The 19,615-nt window shown below is 39.3% G+C and overlaps 1 protein-coding gene across 3 annotated transcripts in view; it reads right to left on the minus strand.

Moving 5' to 3' along the window:
* The window catches only part of COQ2 (coenzyme Q2, polyprenyltransferase), a 74,924-nt gene that overhangs the window by 50,969 nt on the left and 4,340 nt on the right, over positions 1-19,615 (minus strand). Inside the window, exons 2-7 of one of the 3 annotated variants that reach the window (XM_047090741.1) lie at positions 18,487-18,653; positions 9,055-9,098; positions 7,703-7,788; positions 6,156-6,289; positions 3,731-3,919; positions 924-1,597 (exon numbers count right to left, since the gene is read on the minus strand). In XM_047090741.1, coding sequence (XP_046946697.1) covers positions 1,433-1,597; positions 3,731-3,919; positions 6,156-6,289; positions 7,703-7,788; positions 9,055-9,098; positions 18,487-18,653 — 785 coding nt within the window. In that variant the 3' untranslated portion in view covers positions 924-1,432. Of the gene's footprint in view, positions 1-923; positions 1,598-3,730; positions 3,920-6,155; positions 6,290-7,702; positions 7,789-9,054; positions 9,177-18,486; positions 18,654-19,615 lie in introns of those variants that run through there. The other 2 variants (XM_047090740.1, XM_047090742.1) reach the window with 2 other exon arrangements.

The raw sequence follows: 19,615 nt of genomic DNA on the forward strand, positions 1-19,615 counted from the left end.
TATAGCAGAGTAGAATCATGGATGCTACTTCTATTAAGTCTAAACATTCTTGTGGTTCAGTATTTGCTGAATAAACACTTCACTACATTTTCCTGTGCTTATTTATCAGGGCCTGCCTGGTGTGTCAGCTACATTTACCACCACGACCATTATCACCAATATGCAATTTAGTGTTCACTGCTGCCCACAATCCACACACACAAATAACCGCCTGCCTTACATCCCACGGTCCACGAGAGCCACTTAAATCCAGTAAAATATATTTTAGGTGAATACTGCTAGGTTCTGAAGAGAAAAAGACAATAAAGAACACGGAAATACAAAGTGTAGGTAGCATTTGTTATGAAATTTTACAAGCAGTGGCTGAGAAAAGCCTGAGAAGGTAACATTTAGGAAAAGACCTGCTGTGAAGGACTGACATAATTCAAGGACAGCATTCCAGGCAAAGGGAAGTATACATGCAAAGGCCCTGGGGCAGAAGTCTACCAGCCTGATGAGGAACAGTGAAGAAGCCAGTGGAGCTAGAGAGGGGTGTGGGAAAGTAGTCTCAGATGAGGCCAAATCATGAAGGGCCTAACAGGTGACAGGAGTTTTGGTTTGTCCTGAGGGACCTCAGAAGATCCTGGAAGGTTCTGAGTAGAGGAATGACAGAACTTCTTATAGGTTTTAAGAAAATCACTCTGGCTGCTGTGCTGAGAACATGCCGTGCTGAGAAGACAGCAAGGGAAGAAACTGTTAGGACATTTAACCATTATGCCGTTATCCTATAAATCATAATCAAGTAAGATAAAAAAAGAAATCAACAGGAATTAAAACAGTCCCTGGTGACTGCCTGCCTGCCTACTTTGGTTACCATGGCTGTACCCAGAGACCGGATGTGTGAAATAAATGTCAGGACTGGTAACAACAGAAGTCCGTATGGATATTGTAGATAAAAGCTTTTATTTACTTAAATTCTCTTAAAATATAAAAAACAGAATGGTTTCCTAACTTACAGCTTTTGGCAGTGAGTAAAGGTCATAACAAAGCACAATAAACCCCAACTTGCCAGCTTTTATTTTTCCCTAAAAGTAAAGTCCATTTTCCTACATTCATTCATTTAGATGAGATAAAAATCAGGTGTCTTTTAAAGTGCCCAAACTCCTACCGTTACCGTAACTGCAGATGGGAATTATGAGCAGTTAGAATGCATCCACTTAAGTACTCAAGGTCACTCAAATGCTAAAGAGTTCCTGGTTTCTGAGACAGGGGAAGGATTTTCCTAGAAAATACTTGAACTAAATCCAGGCAAATATGGTCTACGTCTTCATCTCGTGGTTCTTAATTCTTTAACATATTGCAAGACTGTTTATTCAAATCTAATTATGTGGTAACAAGACCTGAGAGTGTTTTGTAAAATTTGTTTTAAACATTCCTAGATCCACTTCATTTGCTAATTTTCTATTCTACTATCCATACTTTCCTTTGCTTCATCTGTCTTCTTTTCTTTCCACAAATTCCCAAGGACAATCCCTAACAAAACTATTAGTCCTAGTGTTCGGTTGGAGGTAAATTTATCCCAACAATCCTCAGGTCTGTGGATATCTAGAGTGTAAATCTGTAAGAGAAGATCACAACGCTGCATTAGTATTTAACATAAATTTTCTGGCATCACAAATAAACACATCAGTACAGAGAAGAAAATTGCACTCTCTTACAGGATTTTAAGCAACGGGAAGCCTTTAATGTACCCCAAACTGTTTCCAGTGTAGAAAAATCTACTGTTATCTCTCACTGGCTAGGTATTATCTAAGCTGTGTCCTAAAAACTTCCACTTGAGGGGTGCATGAATGCTTTGAAAGGCAACCCACATTATTTTTAGTTCTAACTAATTAGAAAGCTCTAAATATTTACACAGATCTAAAATCTGCCTCCTACAATTCCTACCCTCCAGTTCTAGCGTTATTCTTTGGAGCAATGGTTCCCAGCAGGTGAACAAATCCCATTTGGGAAGGACAAGTCTATTGTGCAGGGCTATCTAGAGCACTGAAAGGTATTTAACATACCTGGCCCTCACTCACTAAATGACTGTGGATACCCCGCCGAGTTTATTTATGATAACTGAAAATACCCCCATGCATGTGGAAATCTCCTTCCCATCCCCACATAGAGAAGGGGATCTGGCAATCTAGACCTGCTGTTAGTGACCTAGAACAAATACATTCCTTTTTCTCCACGGCAGTCCTGCAAATATATCAAAAAAGTGTCATGTCCCTGTCTTATTCATTCCTAGGCTTAACCGTTAGCATCCCTCATTTCCCCAAATATTCTTTATTATGTGGCCTCCAGACTTCAAATCATCACGATTTCCTTTTTTCCAAATACTAGAAGTCTATGTCCATCTTAAAATATTGTGGCAAGGACTGGATAGAAGACCACAAATGCAATTTAGAATTTCAAGATGGGTTTAAATATTGCTTACAGTATTTGTAATTGCCCTCATAATTTTTGCCTTTGTCCACTAATATCCAGGTGCTTCAATATGGCTAAACATCCATTATCCTGGCCAGACAATCAGTTGATGGTGACAACCCCCACAGTGCTGCGTTATGAGCAAAAGGGGATGCTAAGAAATTCTGAGGAGGAAAATGGTGAAATCTAGAGAATTCTGGAGAATCACCAATTCCTACCGTTTAAAATTTCACTGTGAGGAAAACCATGAAGGTGATACAGCATGAGGTTTACTTTGTGGACATTAGGTTTTGGTTTCCTTCTTACTATGTTATGCAAGTCTTGTTTACACTGATAAGTAATTTGCAATGATGTGTATAAAACAGATCATCTACAGAGAGGCTAACACCTTTTTGAATCCATTCAAAGAAAGTAACAGTAACACTGATACAAAAATAGAGTCCATTTAGAGGCGCCTGGGTGGCTCAGTTGGTTAAGCGTCTGACTCTTAATTTCAGCTAAGGTCATGATCTCACAGTTCGTGAGTTCGAGCCCCACATTGGGCTCTGAGCTGACAGTGCAGAGCCTGCTTGGGATTCTCTCTCTCCCCCCCTCTCTGCCCCTAACCTGCTTTCTCCCTCTCTCTCTCTCGAAATAAATAAACTTAAAAATTTTAAGAAAAAAAAAAAAAAGAGTCCATTTACAAGCAACCTACTTCATTAAAATTAGATTTGGTTCATTCATTTTACAAAAGTAAATAATGTAGATCCCAATATAAGCTTGTGGATGATGGCTGAACACGCTGAAATGACAGTTTCCCACTATGTAGGCAGAATTCTGTCTGACATGTGAGCACTTCATGTCCTATCTGGCCTTGACTGCTAATGCCAGTGGAACCCATCCCTATGAATGATTAGTTTGCTAACCATCACAGCAGCCCACATATTAAAAGTACAGTTATGTTGATCAGTTTGCTTTCAGAGCAATTCAGCTCAACCCACAACCTTCAGACATTGCTTAAATTTTCCCAGACATCAATCAGAAGTAATTCCAGAAAAATCAGAGGGGAAAAAAAAATCTAGGTTTAGTTTTAGATTATTTCTCTAAACTAATACAGTGAGCTTTTTTAGATGATATGTTGAGGCAGGGGAGGGGGTGGTTCAAGATAGTATAAGCCAGGTAGTTGTTTGTTTTAAAGAAGTACGTTGCTTGGTAAACAAAGAGGTTGTTTCTGTTTAAATAGTTTTTACAATTTATAATCCAAGGAAAAATGAGGGAAAGCGTAAGAAAACGGTCAAACCTGGTGTGCCAGATGGGCTCCTACAGCAGCCAGAGCAGTGTAGTAGGGCACGGTCTGAGCACTGTTCACTCCCACCAGGCTCAGCGCCCCCAGCATCGCCACACCGAAGCCACTAAGCCACCGCTTGGTGTTTTCATGGAACCGCAGCGCCGTGGACTTAAGACCAATCAGAGCATCATCACTTTTGTCCTAACATCAGAAAGTAATAATAAACTGTGTGGATTTTATTGACATACCACAAAATTCACCATTCTGGTTGTATAACTATTACCATTATCTAATTCCAGAAGAAAGGGTCTTTATCTTCCTCCCCCCACCCCCCCAGAAGAAACGGTCTTTCAAAGGACATATGCTGTGAAAGCTGACAGTAACTTAGAAACACAGGCTGATCAGTAATGAATGTGCAGGCCAAATCCAGGTTAAATGTCACTGCTAAAACTATCTTCCAGCTCTATACATTGCTACATGTCACTGTATTGCTTACCACCCTATGAATGACTTTTAACTCTACACGGACCACATTAGAGTAAAACTCAAGTCTAACTGTTCACATAGCTCCTTCTTCCCTCTGAGTTCTCAAGTCTCAACAACTTCTTGTACATTTTAGTTTCAATCTTGAAGCCGCAGATGCAGAAAAACGCTCCACTGGCACCTGACCACATCTATTCACGTTTCACTACTAGTGTGGTTTATTCCTCACCTCTCCCATCAAATCCTCTAAGTAAAGGTCGATTCTGGTGATACACTCCCATCTACCTGCCCGATCTCTTCCAGCAATTTTATTTCTAAGAACTTTCACATACTGTTGTGATTACAGCCACATGATGTCAGAGGCTGTAATGCCCAACTCTGCACCCAGATTGCTGTCTGATAGGCTATCTTTTGGGCTTCCAAATCCAAGTAACAACAAATGCAGGATTAACATATGTTTTTCCCTTCATACTGTAAGCACCTTCAGGTGCAAACTGTCTTTCATTACACACAGTACCAAAGTGTGAATGAGTGTGTGGTGTTTTACTGAAGAAGTGAATCTAATTGGAGTACAGATATCCTCATCATTGGTTCCAGACATTACTGTGAAAAGTATAGGCATCTCTTCTGAACTGTCAGTCAAGTTTCACTTCAGGAAATCAGGCTGATTAGAGACCTAGCAATCTTCTTCATGACAATACAAACTCAGTGGGGGAGAGGGGTAAATGAAAGAAAGCACGATGAATTCCAGACTGGAATATCAGAAAACATTCCATCGAACCAACACATATTCTTCAAGTAAATAATTGAGAAGACAGTTACATTTCAGAAAAATACTGACAAGAAACTGTTTCAAAGTTCGTAATGTAAAAGGAAAATTAAGAACATAAATCAAGAAAAGCAAAAGTGGGGTTTTTTATTAGCCATATGAAAAAGGCAGTATCAAAAGCTATAAAAATGTTTATATTCCTGGGGCGCCTGGGTGGCGCAGTCGGTTAAGCGTCCGACTTCAGCCAGGTCACGATCTCGCGGTCCGTGAGTTCGAGCCCCGCGTCAGGCTCTGGGCTGATGGCTCAGAGCCTGGAGCCTGTTTCCGATTCTGTGTCTGCCTCTCTCTCTGCCCCTCCCCCGTTCATGCTCTGTCTCTCTCTGTCCCAAAAATAAATAAACGTTGAAAAAAAAAAAATTTTTTTTAAAAAAAAAAAATATAAAAAAAAAAAAAAAAAAAAGAAAAAAAATGTTTATATTCCTTAACTAAGTAATACACTCCTAAAAATTTATCCCCAAACACATAAAGATATTAGTGATTAGAACAACATTATTTATAATTGCAAAAACTCTCAGAACTTAAATGGCTCAAATGGACAAATTATTAAAAAGATTTATGGCAAAAAAAAAAAAGATTTATGGCATATTAAATCAATGGATTATTATTCTGCTGTCTTAGAGTGGTAATGACAAAAAATATGGGAAAGTGCTTACTACCCACACGACTAGGAAAAAGATCTGCCTGGTAGAGGCCTCCACAGAAGGGAGGAGAACGTGGCAGTTAAAAGTGCAGACTGTCGAGACTGTCTGGGTCTGAATCTCAGCTCTGCCATCCACTAACTGTGTGACACAGATATGGTTCTTCTCCACATGTTTCCTCATCTATCAAATGAGGATAATAAAAGCACCTTCCCTCCCAGGTTGTTATGAGGATTAAATTAGTATTTGTAAGGTTTTTTTTAAACTGTGCCTGGCAATACAGTATATACAATTTAAATGCTTGTAAATTAAAGAGTTGATCTCTTTGGTAAACATACATATACAGGAAACAAAAATATCTTGTTGGTGCCAAAGAAGTGTGAATGATTTTCTTTTCAGAAAACATACTTTCCCTTTAATGTGGTTCATAAAGTTCTTAAACGGCGATAATAACTAAACCAGAGTTAAGAAAAAAGATATTTTTTACCTGGTGAGCGTAGATAGTATCATAAATTAGCGTCCACATAATTCCAGAAAAATAAAGAGGCAGACAAACAGATGGGTCGCAGGAGCCCTTGATAGCAGACCATCCAAGTAATGCTCCCCAATTAAAAGTCAACCCTACAATTGGTGAGACAGAGGGAGAGGGCAAAGACACTTTAGACTCCCAAAGGGGGGAGGGGCATTGGCATGTACCAAGTGCTTCTACGCATCAAGTTCTGTGCACTGTTTGCTACTAGGTCGATTCCTGAAATTCTCTCAGCTCTCTGTGGTGATGACGAGCTACTCTGCACAAAAAAGGAAACGGGTTCAGAGAGGTTAATTGACAATTCAAATAACACAGGTAATAGAAAAAATACTATCACCCTAATAGGAGGTTTCACGAGAACATTCCCCCTATCTAGCACGGTGCCTGGCAGTCAATGAATGGTAGAAGCTGGGGTTTCAACTTAGACCCAGCTGAGCCAAAACCTTGTGGTCTGTCCTTTAATCACTCTCCTTCCCCCATAAGTGACAGAAACAAGAGTACAGACGGGAACACTTATTCGTTCTGTAAGCCCATCCTCTCTGAGGACTGTAAACGAACATCGACATGCGGACGACTCTCAAATCTCTATGTGCACTCTGATCGGCTCTACACTTCAGACTGGACCTGGAACTGTCTGCTCAACATCTCTACCTGCAAGTCCCTCAGGTACCTCATACTCAGTGGGTCTCACAGGTCTTTTCTCAGAAACCCCCTTTCTTCTTTTATTCACTGAAAAAAATGGTTCAAGCATCTAGAATACCTTTAGGAATATTCTAGCTTATTCTAGTAGAAGGTATTTTTGCAATAGATTTTGATTTACCTACCCGTCTTTTGTTTGCTCTACCAACAAATATTTATTGAATACCTGTGATGTGCCAGGTGCTATGGTAGGTAGTGGGCCATCCACATGCAAAGAAAGCTTTATCTGTTAGGCATTTATTATTTATAACTGGGGAGACAGAGGAAGCCCCCAGCATCTTCTTGTTTAGTTACTGCTGGTGAAATGAGGAAGTGCCACTCCGGAGTGTTGTGGGAGCCAGAGGCGAGACTGGCTAACTTTCTCTGGGAGGGCTAAGGAAGACTTCACAGACAGGGGCTGTCTAAGCTGTCACATACTAACCCTTCCTGCCTGAGTGTGCTTTTCACCCCAACCCTCCAAGTGCTCAGGGCATCCAGGTCAGTCACCTAAAGAGAAGGGTATAGTCAAATCTGTTAATTTTTTTCTTCATGACATACCAGATTTTTAAAAAAACATTTCAGGAAATAATAATGATGATAATCTTAATAAATATATAAGGTTTCTTAGCCAATAAAAACGGCTAATTACCCTCCCTTAAAATATGAAATTCTATTCTTGGTTTAGAAAACTTTATGACTGACTGGACATTTTATCACTGCCACATGACACACACACACACACACACACACACGCACACACACACATACACACACACAAAGAAGTTTGAGGGTATCCAAGGAAATACTTGTAGTTATTTCAAGCTCACCCAAGGCTAATTGAGGCCAGTATGTAATTCTTTTCATTAGCGGGTAGGTGATGACAAGAAGTAGGGATGCTGCTCCCAGAGCTATACTGAAATCAAGAAAAAACATTAAAGATTAATGTCACCATCTCTTAGAAATTGCTAAATAAGACAACAGTAATAATACTAATTGGAAATGATTGATCTTAAATTATATATTTTGTTACGTAAAATTATTTTCCTGGACCTTGATTAGGATAAAAGATGATTAGAAGGTATTTTAAGTATTATAAAACAACCAAACAAAATAATAATGCATATAGTGCTTTCATACATTAGGTGCTGTTCTAACTGCTTTACATATGCTAACTCATTATAATCTTCACGACAAACCTAAGAGGCAGACAGTTTTATTCTACTTGCTTTTGCAGATGAGGAAACTAAAGCACAAAGAGATTAAGTACTTTCTCGACTGTCACAGAGCCAGTCAGTAGCAGGGCAAGGATTCAAACCTAAGGCAGGATGGCTCCACAGTCCAACTTAACACCCACTCTATGCTAGTGCCTCTCTAAATGTTGTTTTAGATTACTGGAGATGTCCAAACAGAATCAGAGTCAACACACTCCTCCCTATGTGCACGATGGGTGCTACTCCTCAGAAGAGGACAAGGTCACAAAGCACCTATAAAAGGATGACAGCATAAGATGTTCTTAGGCACCAGCTCATCTAACACCGCCCTCCCAGGACAGACCTTCCAAAAGCATTTTCACGTGATGCTATCAGGGCAAAGTACACAGTTAAGTCTAGTTTCTATAAAGTGACACTTATTTTTTGTCCTTTTTTTTTTCTCATTTAAGTACTTTCTAAGCAGCCATCTGATGCACAAAAGTTTAATTCTATCTCTATTTAAGAGACATAGGAATGAATTCTTCCATTTTTTTTTCCTTTGTCATTGATAATGAACATGACTCTCGGAAAGACCCAGTTAATCTTTTTGCAAAATGAGTATAATTACTTCTATCTACTTTAGAGATACTGTCAGGATAAATAAAATTACACATAAGGGTATATACGCACATCCATGTATGTATCTGGAAAAGCTATGAAGGTGCCGTGTGTTCCCCAGGGAACATGCAATGAAAGTATAATGGTGGCTCAGGATAAATTAAATGCTGCTCTTCCAATTCCTTTGGCTGAAAACATTCCTGATTTTACAACATGTGGCGACTTATTTATACTTGCTAACTTACAGATGCTCAATAGGTAACTAATAAACAATTCTGTGACAAAGATATTTCTATTTTATTTATTTCTACTTTCTCCACTTCCAAAAGAGAGATTTTTATACACGATTCTGAAAGAGACATTCACTATACCTGTAGTAATTCAGACACAGAAGAACACCCAGTGCCAAGGTCAGCTGTCCCCCGAGGAAAATAAAGGATTGAAAAATTGAGATGTCTCCAGCAGCTATTGGACGATTTGCTGTTCTTACAACCTTAATACATAAAACCAGATACCTTAGCCTCATGTAATGGTTCCATCATGGATTTAAACATGCAATCAAGAGAATGGCCATGGCAAGCACTAAAGCAAAAATATGAATAAAAAGTGAAGTCAACATTGGAAACACTGCCAAAAATGAAAACTTCATATTTAAAACAGCTTTGAAAAGTACCCAAAATTCCCACCACTCATTCCACTTCCTTTCCTTCTCCCATCTCCATCTCCAAACAGACAAAACAAAACAACTTCCTTATCTGGCTATTTAGCTACCCAGCTTATTAGCAAGTATATGCCTAAATTTCAGAGAGCAAGGAGAGACAATAATAATGATAATTCTCAGGAAAAAGGAGATTGCAGTGAATGTTTTGATTACAGGAAGCACTGCAATTAGAAATCAAATGTAAATACAGAAAGAAGACAGATTATCTGGGTTTGAAACTGGGAGTGCTTTTGCCAGGCTATTTAAGAATGCGTCTATAATCTAATATTAATTGTACCCAAATGTAAAGAGCAGACTCAATGTAAGAATATGAACAGACAGAGCTATTATTTGGACAAATAATATACATTATTCTTTTCCTGTGTAGAGATCATGAAATGTGATTATTATACACTGAACCATTAAAAAAAAAAAATAACCAAAATTGTCATCATTGTTAGAAGAACTCAGGATCTGGGATCCAAGAGCCCAGGGTTCCATCACCTACTGGCTGTATGAATTTTGGCAAATTACTTAACCTCTCTTGGGCTTAGGTTACTTTCCTGCTAAAAGAAAAACAAAGAGAGAAGGAGAAGAAGAGGAGAAAGGGGTACTAAGAACGCCTACCTCATACAGTAAATGCAGTGTCTAAAGCATGTAAGTATGTAATAAATGTTAGCTACTATTAATATAACATATTTCTGTTTTGATTCTGATTTATATCAAGGGTTAGCAAACTATGGCCTGTGGACCAAATCCAGCCTACTGCCTATTTTTGTTTGGCCCATGAGTAAAAAGAATGGATTTTACTTTTTTAGACAGTTGAAAGTAAGTTAAAAAAAAAAAGAGTAATGTATTATGATATGTGAAAATAATACGAAATTCAAATTTCAGCATCCATAAATAAAATTCTATTGAAACGAACATATTGTTAACATATTGCATATGGCTGCTTTTGTGCTCCAACAGAATCAAACAGTTGCAACAAAGATGGTATGGCCCACAAAGCCTAAAATATTTACTATCTGGTCCTTTACAGAAAAAATTTGCTAACCCAATTTATAAGCATGCCTCACTGTGCAATACAACAGTTTGTCAAAAGCTACAATGACTCACCTTGGTTAGAGTGCCAGAATCGGATCTTTTATCTCTGATTTTGTCCCTAGAGTCTTAGTTGGAAATATATCTATGTCTTATATTTGTTGTAGGATGTTACAATTATTCCGGCTAGTACGTGAGTGCTCACAATGTGACACTATTCTGACAACTATGTATGCATCACACCACTGAATCCTTACAACAACCCTGACTTCTAGCCACTCACAAGTTCCTGCCATTTGTTTTAGAAAACTGAGGCAGAAGAAGCTTGGTAACTTTCCAAGGTCACAGATGGTTAGTAGAACAGTCTGTCTAGTCCCACTGACCACACTACTAACCACAGATTATACTGTTGCTTCAGTGGTGATAATTAATTAACCTAGCTAAATTCGAAATAATTAACCTAGCTAAATTCAAAAGCTGAAAATAAACAAGCACTCCATCAAAAGACTAAAAATGATGTAATATGATGATCAAAACATATTCCATATGGTTTTTATGAAACCAGATTGCTCACAGCTTATAAAATTAAATCATTAATACCTGTGCCTTGAGATTATTTTAATGTTTATGGACCTAACGTTCATTGCATGGTTGGCAGATTATATATGTCAAAAAAACACATTAACCTATATATCCGAATAGTAATTCAACTTATCATTTAATATATGAGCAATTTACTTATTATCTAATGTACTAAACAAAACCCAAGCCACAAACATATCTTTATTGATATAGAGTTTTTAAGAAACTATGAGATAAGCATGACAACATGGCCAAGCTTTTTAACTCATCAACATGCAAAAATCTGTGGGAATGCAAGCTGGTGCAGCCACTCTGATAAACAGTATGGAGGTTCCTCAAAAAGTAAAAATAGAACTACCCTATGACCCAGCAATTGCACTACTAGGTATTTACCCAAGGGATACAGGTGTTCTGTTTCGAAGGGACACATGCATCTCAATGTTTATAGCAGCACTATCAACAACAGCCTAAGTATGGAAAGAGCCCAAATGGCCATCGATGGATGAATGGATAAAGAAGATGTGGTATATATATACAGTGGAGTATTACTCGGCAATCAAAAAGAATGAAATCTTGTCACTTGCAACTACGTGGATGGAACTGGAGGGAAATTAGTCAGAGAAAGACAAATATCATATGACTTCACTCATATGAGGACTTTAAGAGACAAAACGGATGAACTAAGGGAAGGGAAACAAAAATAATATAAAAACAGGGAGGGGGACAAAGCATAAGAGACTCCTAAATATGGAGAACAAACAGAAGGTTACAGGAGGGGTTGTGGGAGGAGGGATGGACTAAATGGGTAAGGGGCATTAAGGAATCTACTCCTGAAATCATTGTTGCACTGTATGCTAACTAATTTGGATGTAAATTAAAAAAAAAAAACTGCAAAAATCTGTTGTGTTCCTTTAGGCTAATAATGAACTATCTGAAAGAGAAATTAAGAAAACAATCTCATTTACAATTGCAGTGAAGACTAAAATACCTAGAGACAGATTTAACCAAGGGGGTGCAAGACCTGTATATTGAAAACTACTAAACATTAATGAGAACAATTAAAGAAAACACAAATAAATGGAAAGATGTCCCATGCTCATGCACTGGAGGAATTCATATTGTTAAAATGTCCATACTACCCAAAACAATCTACAGATTCAATGCAATCCCTATCAAAATTCTAATGGCATTTTCCACAGAAATAGAACATTCCTAAAATTTGTAAGGAACCATGAAAGACCCCAAATAGCCAAAGAAATTTTGAGAAAGAAGAACAAAGCTGGAGGCATCACACTTCCTGATTTCAAACTAGACTACAAAGCTACAATAATTAAAACAGTATGATTTTGGCATAAAAACAGATCAATGAAATACAACAGAGAGCCCAGAAATAAATCCACACATATATGGTCAGTTGATTTATGATCAAGTAGCCAAGACTGTAGTATATTCCCTATAAAATGGGGAAAGAACAGTCTCTTCAATAAATGGTGCTGGGAAAACTGGACAGCTACATGCAAAAAGAAAAAATCTGGACTCCTATCCTATAGCATACACAAAATTAACTCAAAATGGTTTAAAGACTTGCATGTAAGACCTGAAACCATAAAACTCCTAGAAGAAAACACAGCAATAAGCCCCCTGACACAGGTCTTGGCAATGATTTTGTGGATCTGAGACCAAAAGCAAAAGCAACAAAAGCAAAAATAAGTGGGACTACATCAAACGAAAAAGCTTCTTCACAGCAAAGGAAACCACAACAAAATGAAAATCAACCTACTGAATGGGGGGAAATGTTCGCAAATCGTGTACCTGATAAGGGGTTAATATCAAAATATATAGAGAACTCATATATAACTCAATAGTAAAAAAAAAAAAAAAAAAACTAAAAAAATCCAAATAAAAAATGGGCAGAAGATCTGGATAGACATGTTTCCAAAGAAGACAATATAGATGGCCAACAGGCACATGAAAAGATGCTCAACATCATTAATCACCAGAGAAATGCAAATAAAACCACAATGAGGTATCACCTCACACCTGTTAGAGTGGCTAAGAGACAAAGAGACAAGAAATAACACCTATCGACGAGGATGTGGAGAAAAGAGAACTCCTGTGCACTGTTGGCAGGAGTGTAAATTGACACAGCCCCTGTGGAAAACAATATGGAGGCTCCTCAAAAGATTAAAAATAGAACTACCCTCTAATCCAGAATTCCACCTCTGTGTATTTATCCAGGGAAAACAAATACATTAATTCAAAAAGATATATACACTCCCATGTTCACTGAAGCATTATTTACAATGATCAAAATATGGAAACAATCTAAGTGTCTGTTAATGGATGAACGGATAAAAAGAAATGTGGTACACACACACATATACACAAAATGGAATACAATTCAGCCATTAAAAAAATCTTACCATTTTGTATCACAAGGTCTTTATGCTCAGTGAAATAAGTCCTACAGAAAGACAAATACCGTATGATCTCCCTTACATGTGGAATCTAAAACAAACAAAACAAAAACTCAAGCTCATAGAAAAAGAGAATAGGTTGGTGGTTGCCAGAGGCCGAAGGGCTAGTGGAATGGGAGAAATGGGTGAACTGATTTTTTTTCCTCCAGTTTAAATAAATTGAACAACAATTTTTTAGAAAAGAACTTGGATTACAAAAGAGAGATGCAGATAACATTTTAATGTCTTTTTTTAAAATTTATTTTTGAAGAAGAGAGAGAGAGCATGAGCGGGGGAGGAGCAGAGAGAGAGGGAGACACAGAATCCGAAGCAGGCTCCAGGCTCTAAGCTGTCAGCACACAGCCCGAAGCGGGGCTTGAACCCACAAACTCTGAGATCATGATCTGAGCCGACTGAGCCACCCAGGCACCCCCCAATAACATTTTAAGTCATGCTAGCAAAATCTCTTTAATAGTTATAAAATACTCATTTAAGAACTTTGTTATATGTCTATATAGAATCTGGACTCTGGGTGCCTAGGTGGCTCAGTTGGTTAATATCCAATTTCGGTTCAGGTCCTGATGTCACGGTTCCTGAGTTCAAGCCCCGGGTCAGGTTCTGTGACGACAGCAGGGAGCCTGGAGCCTGTTTCGGATTCTATGTCTCCCTCTCTCTCTGCCTCTCCCCTGCTCACACTCTGTCTCTGTCTCTGTCTCTCAAAAATAAACATCAAAATTTTTTAAAAACTAAATAGAAACTGGAATCTTCTAATCAGAGAAAAATGTCAAGGGGGAGATATACCTAATCAATAACCTTTTACCTAAGGAGAAAAAAAATCACTTAAAGGGAAACTAAAATCATTCTATTTTGTTAATTAAAAGCTGGTTGGTTTGAATATTTTTTTAATTAACCTTTTTCTTTTGAGATAACTGTAGATTTATATTCGGTTTTTAAAAACATCTCTGCATTTTGGGGTGCCTAGGTGACTCAGTTGGTTAAGCATCTGACTCTTGATTTCGGCTCAGGTCAGGATCTCGTGGTCATGAGATCCAGCCCCACATCGGGCTCTGCACTGGGCACGGAGCCTGCTTGAGAGTCTCTCTCTCCCTCTCTATCCCTCCCCTGCTCTTTCTCTCTATCTAAAAAACAAACAAAAGAACCCCCCCCCCAAATCTCTAGTTTTTAAAAATATAGAGATTGCATATGCCCTTTATCCAGTTTCCCCCAAGAGTAACTCACATTTGCAAAACTTTACATTACAGTAAAATACTACAGCCAGGACTTTGACATCAGCTGGTCTAAACACGTTCAAGAACTATTTTGAAGCGATACATCCCAGAAGCTGCAATCCTATGGTTATGCAGAAGGAAAAACTAACCAGGTGTAGGAACCCCAAATCAACCAAGCATGCTTCTCCTGGCATGGACTAACCTATCCCAATGGGGCCAGCGGGACAGAAATGTGTTTATCAGGCAGTTCCTGCCACTTGCCACTATCCTATCTTCCAGCCACACACCAACCACAATGCTCCAGTTGTTAAGCTTTATACTTCATCTCACAGCCAAGCCTCCGTATCTACTGTTCCTTCTGCACAGAGTGACCTTCGCCCTACAGCCCACCCTTTTTTGCCATCTTGTTCTGACACAGTTCAAAGTTCACGCCCCTGGAAAGAAGTTCTCTCTGCTTCTTAGGCTGAGGTAGGTGGTCTTCCGTAAGTTCCCTTGTGGACGCCACTCTCACGATAGTGCTGCTGTAGTGTAACCATGAAATTGTGAGGTCAGAAATACTGTCTCTCATCCATGCAATCCTAAAACCTGTCACTGCGTCTCACGCACAGCAAGTATTTAATAAACATTTTTTTGAATTAAAAAATACATTATGATACCGTTCTTATGAACTAAAAATCGTTACAGGTGTGCCCTGCTGAAGGAAAATTCAGACCAGTATGAAAGGCAAACTAGGGACGATTATTCATTTTACATAAATGTATAGAAGAGTATTCACTTTATATATTCACTATGGCTTTATTTTTTTTTAATGTTTATTTATTCAAGAGAGTATACGCACGTGTATGGAAAGGGCAGAGAGAGAGAGGGAGAGAGAATCCCAAGCAGGCTCTGTGTTGTCAGCGCAGAGCCAGAGGCAGGGCTTGATCTCATGAATTGAGAGATCATGACCTGAGCTGAAATCAAGACTAGGATGCTTAACTGACTGAATGACCCAGGGGCCCCCACCATGGCTTTCTTCTAAATCGAAAGTTTACTGAGGAGGGCACCTTTTGGGATGAGCACTGGGTGTTGTATGGAAACCAATTTGACAATAAATTTCAATAAATAAATAAATAAATAAAGTGCTTTTAAAAAAATAAATAAATAAATCGAAAGTTTACTTGATTATTTATTCAAAGATTTAATGAATGATCTTGTACTTGTTATGCACAATTGCTAAGATAAAAGGCAAACGAGATGGACGCTTCCCTTGAGAAAATAACAGTCTGTTGAGGAAGAAAGAAATAATTATACACACGCATTAGAGTATGCATAGAAAATAATCGAGAGAAATACAATGCATCAAATGGTTACATGAAGTTTCTCTGGGCGTTTGGGAGAGGAAATAAGGAACACTTGTACTTTCTATACTTTCTATTTTGGTACTGTCTGAATTTTTCAGATTAAACAAACAAGTACTATTTTTCTAAGGAGAAAAAATAATAATAAATTGCATTTTTTAAAAGAAATAATCATAGCAAATGCTAACAGGGGCTTCCTTGGCTTGTTTAAATTAAGATTTGATCCTGCCATTTCCAACAACATGGGTAGAACTGGAGGGTAGTATGCTAAGTGAAATATGTCAGTCAGAGAAAGACAAAAATCATATGACTTCACTCATACGTGGAACTTGAGAAATTTAACAGAAGACCACAGGGGAAAGGAAGGGAAAAACATAGTTTCTTTTTTTTTTTTTAATTTTTTTTAACATTTATTTATTTTTGAGACAGAGAGAGACAGAGCATGAACGGGGGAGGGACAGAGAGAGAGGGAGACACAGAATCGGAAGCAGACTCCAGGCTCTGAGCCATCAGCCCAGAGCCCGACGCGGGGCTCGAACTCACAGACCGCGAGATCGTGACCTGAGCTGAAGTCGGTCGCTTAACCGACTGAGACACCCAGGCGCCCCGGGAAAACATAGTTTCAAACAGAGAGGGAGGCAAACCATAAGGGCTCTTAAATACAGAGAACAAACTGAGAGTTGATGGGGTGGGGGTGAAGAAGAGGAGAAAATGGGTGATGGGCATTGAGGAGGGCACTCGTTGGGATGAGCACTGGGTGTTGTATGTAAGCAATAAATCACAGGAATCTATTCACAAAACCAAGAGGACACTGTACACACTGTATGTTAGCTAACTTGACAATAAATTATATTAAAAATTTTTTAAAGTAAATAAATATTTGATTTACAGAAGAATACTTACAACTCTAATATATATCTTAAAAAATATTTTTAGGGGCGCCTGGGTGGCGCAGTCGGTTAAGCGTCCGACTTCAGCCAGGTCACGATCTCGCGGTCCGTGAGTTCGAGCCCTGCGTCAGGCTCTGGGCTGATGGCTCAGAGCCTGGAGCCTGTTTCCGATTCTGTGTCTCCCTCTCTCTCTGCCCCTCCCCCGTTCATGCTCTGTCTCTCTCTGTCCCAAAAATAAATAAACGTTGAAAAAAAAAAATATTTTTAAATGTTTATTTATTTTTGAGAGAGAGAGAGAGAGAGCGTGAGCAGGGGAAGGGGCAGAGAGAGGGAGACACAGACTCTGAAGCAGGCTCCAGGCTCGGAGCTGTCAGCACAGAGCCAAATATGAGGCTCAAACTCAGGTGGTAAGATCATGACCTGAGCCGAAGTCGGTGGCTTAACCAACTGAGTGACTCAGGCACCTGTGTAGTTGATTACCACTGCCTCTTGTATCCCACATATTTCTTCTGTGGTTTACTTTTAATTTTGCCATTCTTGAATAATAATTTTTTTTAAGTTTATTTATTTTGAGTGAGAGAGAGAAAATGCAGGGGAGGGGCAGAGAGTGAGGGAGAGAGAAAATCCCAAGCAGGCTCCACACTGTCAGTACACAGCCTGAAGTGGGGCTTGATCTCACTATCGTGAGATCATGACCTGAGCCGAAATCAAAGAGTCCGACACTTAACCGACTGAGCCACCCAGGTGCCCCGAGTAACTTTGTTTTTTAATGTTTATTTATTTTGAGAGAGAGAGAGAGAGAGAGAGAGAGAGAGAGAATGAGTGAAGGAGGGGCAGAGAGAGGGAGAGAGAGAATCGCAAGCAGGCTCCAGGCTCTGAGCTGTCAGTGCAGAGCCCGAAGTGGGGCTCGAACTCACGAACTGTGAGCTCACGACCTGAGCCGAAGTTGGAAGCTTAACCTACTGAGCTACCCAGGTGCCCATGACTCTAATATATATCTTACAGGAAAGAATGATGGTTGTTTTGGATCCCTGAAGGTTCAGGATGAACTTTTCCTTCGCTCCTCACATCCATACTTTGGCCTTCTAAATTCTAACTCATTTTGTAAAAATGAAGTACACACCCTGCCTGCATGGCTGCTCCTGTCGAGAAAGGAAGTACATTGCACTTTGCGACACCCGCCATTCAACTGAAAAATGGCACTTATTATGCTGGTACACTAAAGTACACTAAAAAAAACCTTTGCTTTTTGTGGAAAGTGATGCCACCATGTTACTCTGCAGAATTGAGAGGAGCCTCCCTATTCCTTTCCAGGAAGAAACTACCTTTTTTTTTTTTTTAATTTTTTTTTTTTAACGTTTATTTATTTTTGGGACAGAGAGAGACAGAGCATGAACGGGGGAGGGTCAGAGAGAGGGAGACACAGAATCCGAAACAGGCTCCAGGCTCTGAGCTGTCAGCACAGAGCCCGACGCGGGGCTCGAACTCACGGACCGTGAGATCATGACCTGAGCCGAAGTCGGCTGCTCAACCGACTGAGCCACCCAGGCGCCCCAAGAAACTACCTGTTTATCATAGTCCCGGTCCCACATGTCATTAATAGTACAGCCTGCTCCACGCATCAGAACAGCTCCAGTGCCAAAGAGGGACAACATGTACCAATCTGGAAAACAACCTGGTTCAGCTGCTAAACCAATGCTCCAAGTACATGGCAGGTACAACAGCCAGGTTCCTAAGCAAAGATAAAAGACAAAAAGATGCATATTCAAGTTAGTTATCTGTCTTTAGTTTAAACACTACATCCCAGAGAAGTAAAGAACACAAAGTCAAAAACACATGACAAAACCGTGAAAATAAATTTACAACTCATATCACAAAGGAATCTTCGGCCCAAGATGTAGGGTTCCTAGAAACTGGAAAGAGATCACTAGTCTAATGGAAAAACAGACAAAAAAGATAAAGTTCACAGACAAAGAACTACAAATGATTCTTCTTTATATGAAAGATCACCTTTGAGAAATACACATCAAAATTACATTGAGATAACATTTTTCACGTGTCAGATGGGCAAAACCCAAAGTCTGACCACACACCCCGAAGTGTCTGATACGCATTTCTCATGAGGTCACCAAGTGGTCCAACCCATATGGAGGACAACCAAAAAATTTTTACCCTGTGTGCGCTCACCCCCACTCACCAAATACATGTATTTGAATGTCAGTATGTTCATAGACCGTGTCAGGGAGGATACATTAGAAACTGATAATAATATTGGTCTCTGGGGATGGGAACTCGGTGGTTGGGAAACAGGGGAGGAAGACTTAGTTTTCATTCTACGTCTTTGCACTTTCTGAATTTTGTGTCATATGCATGCATTACCTCTAAAAAAAAAGTTAGTAGGGGCGCCTGGGTGGCGCAGTCGGTTAAGCGTCCGACTTCAGCCAGGTCACGATCTCGCGGTCTGTGAGTTCGAGCCCCGCGTCGGGCTCTGGGCTGATGGCTCAGAGCCTGGAGCCTGTTTCCGATTCTGTGTCTCCCTCTCTCTCTGCCCCTCCCCTGTTCATGCTCTGTCTCTCTCTGTCCCAAAAATAAATAAAAACGTTGAAAAAAAAAGAAAAAAAAATTAAAAAAAAAAAGTTAGTAAAACTTTCTTTACTGTTGTTAGCACAATAAAATAAAATAGGCTTGAGGGAG

Source organism: Lynx rufus, unplaced genomic scaffold, assembly GCF_022079265.1.
Source record: "Lynx rufus isolate CCGP_SWC_20201006 ecotype Redwood Valley unplaced genomic scaffold, mLynRuf1.p SCAF_3, whole genome shotgun sequence".
Classification (NCBI taxonomy): Eukaryota; Metazoa; Chordata; class Mammalia; order Carnivora; family Felidae; genus Lynx; species Lynx rufus.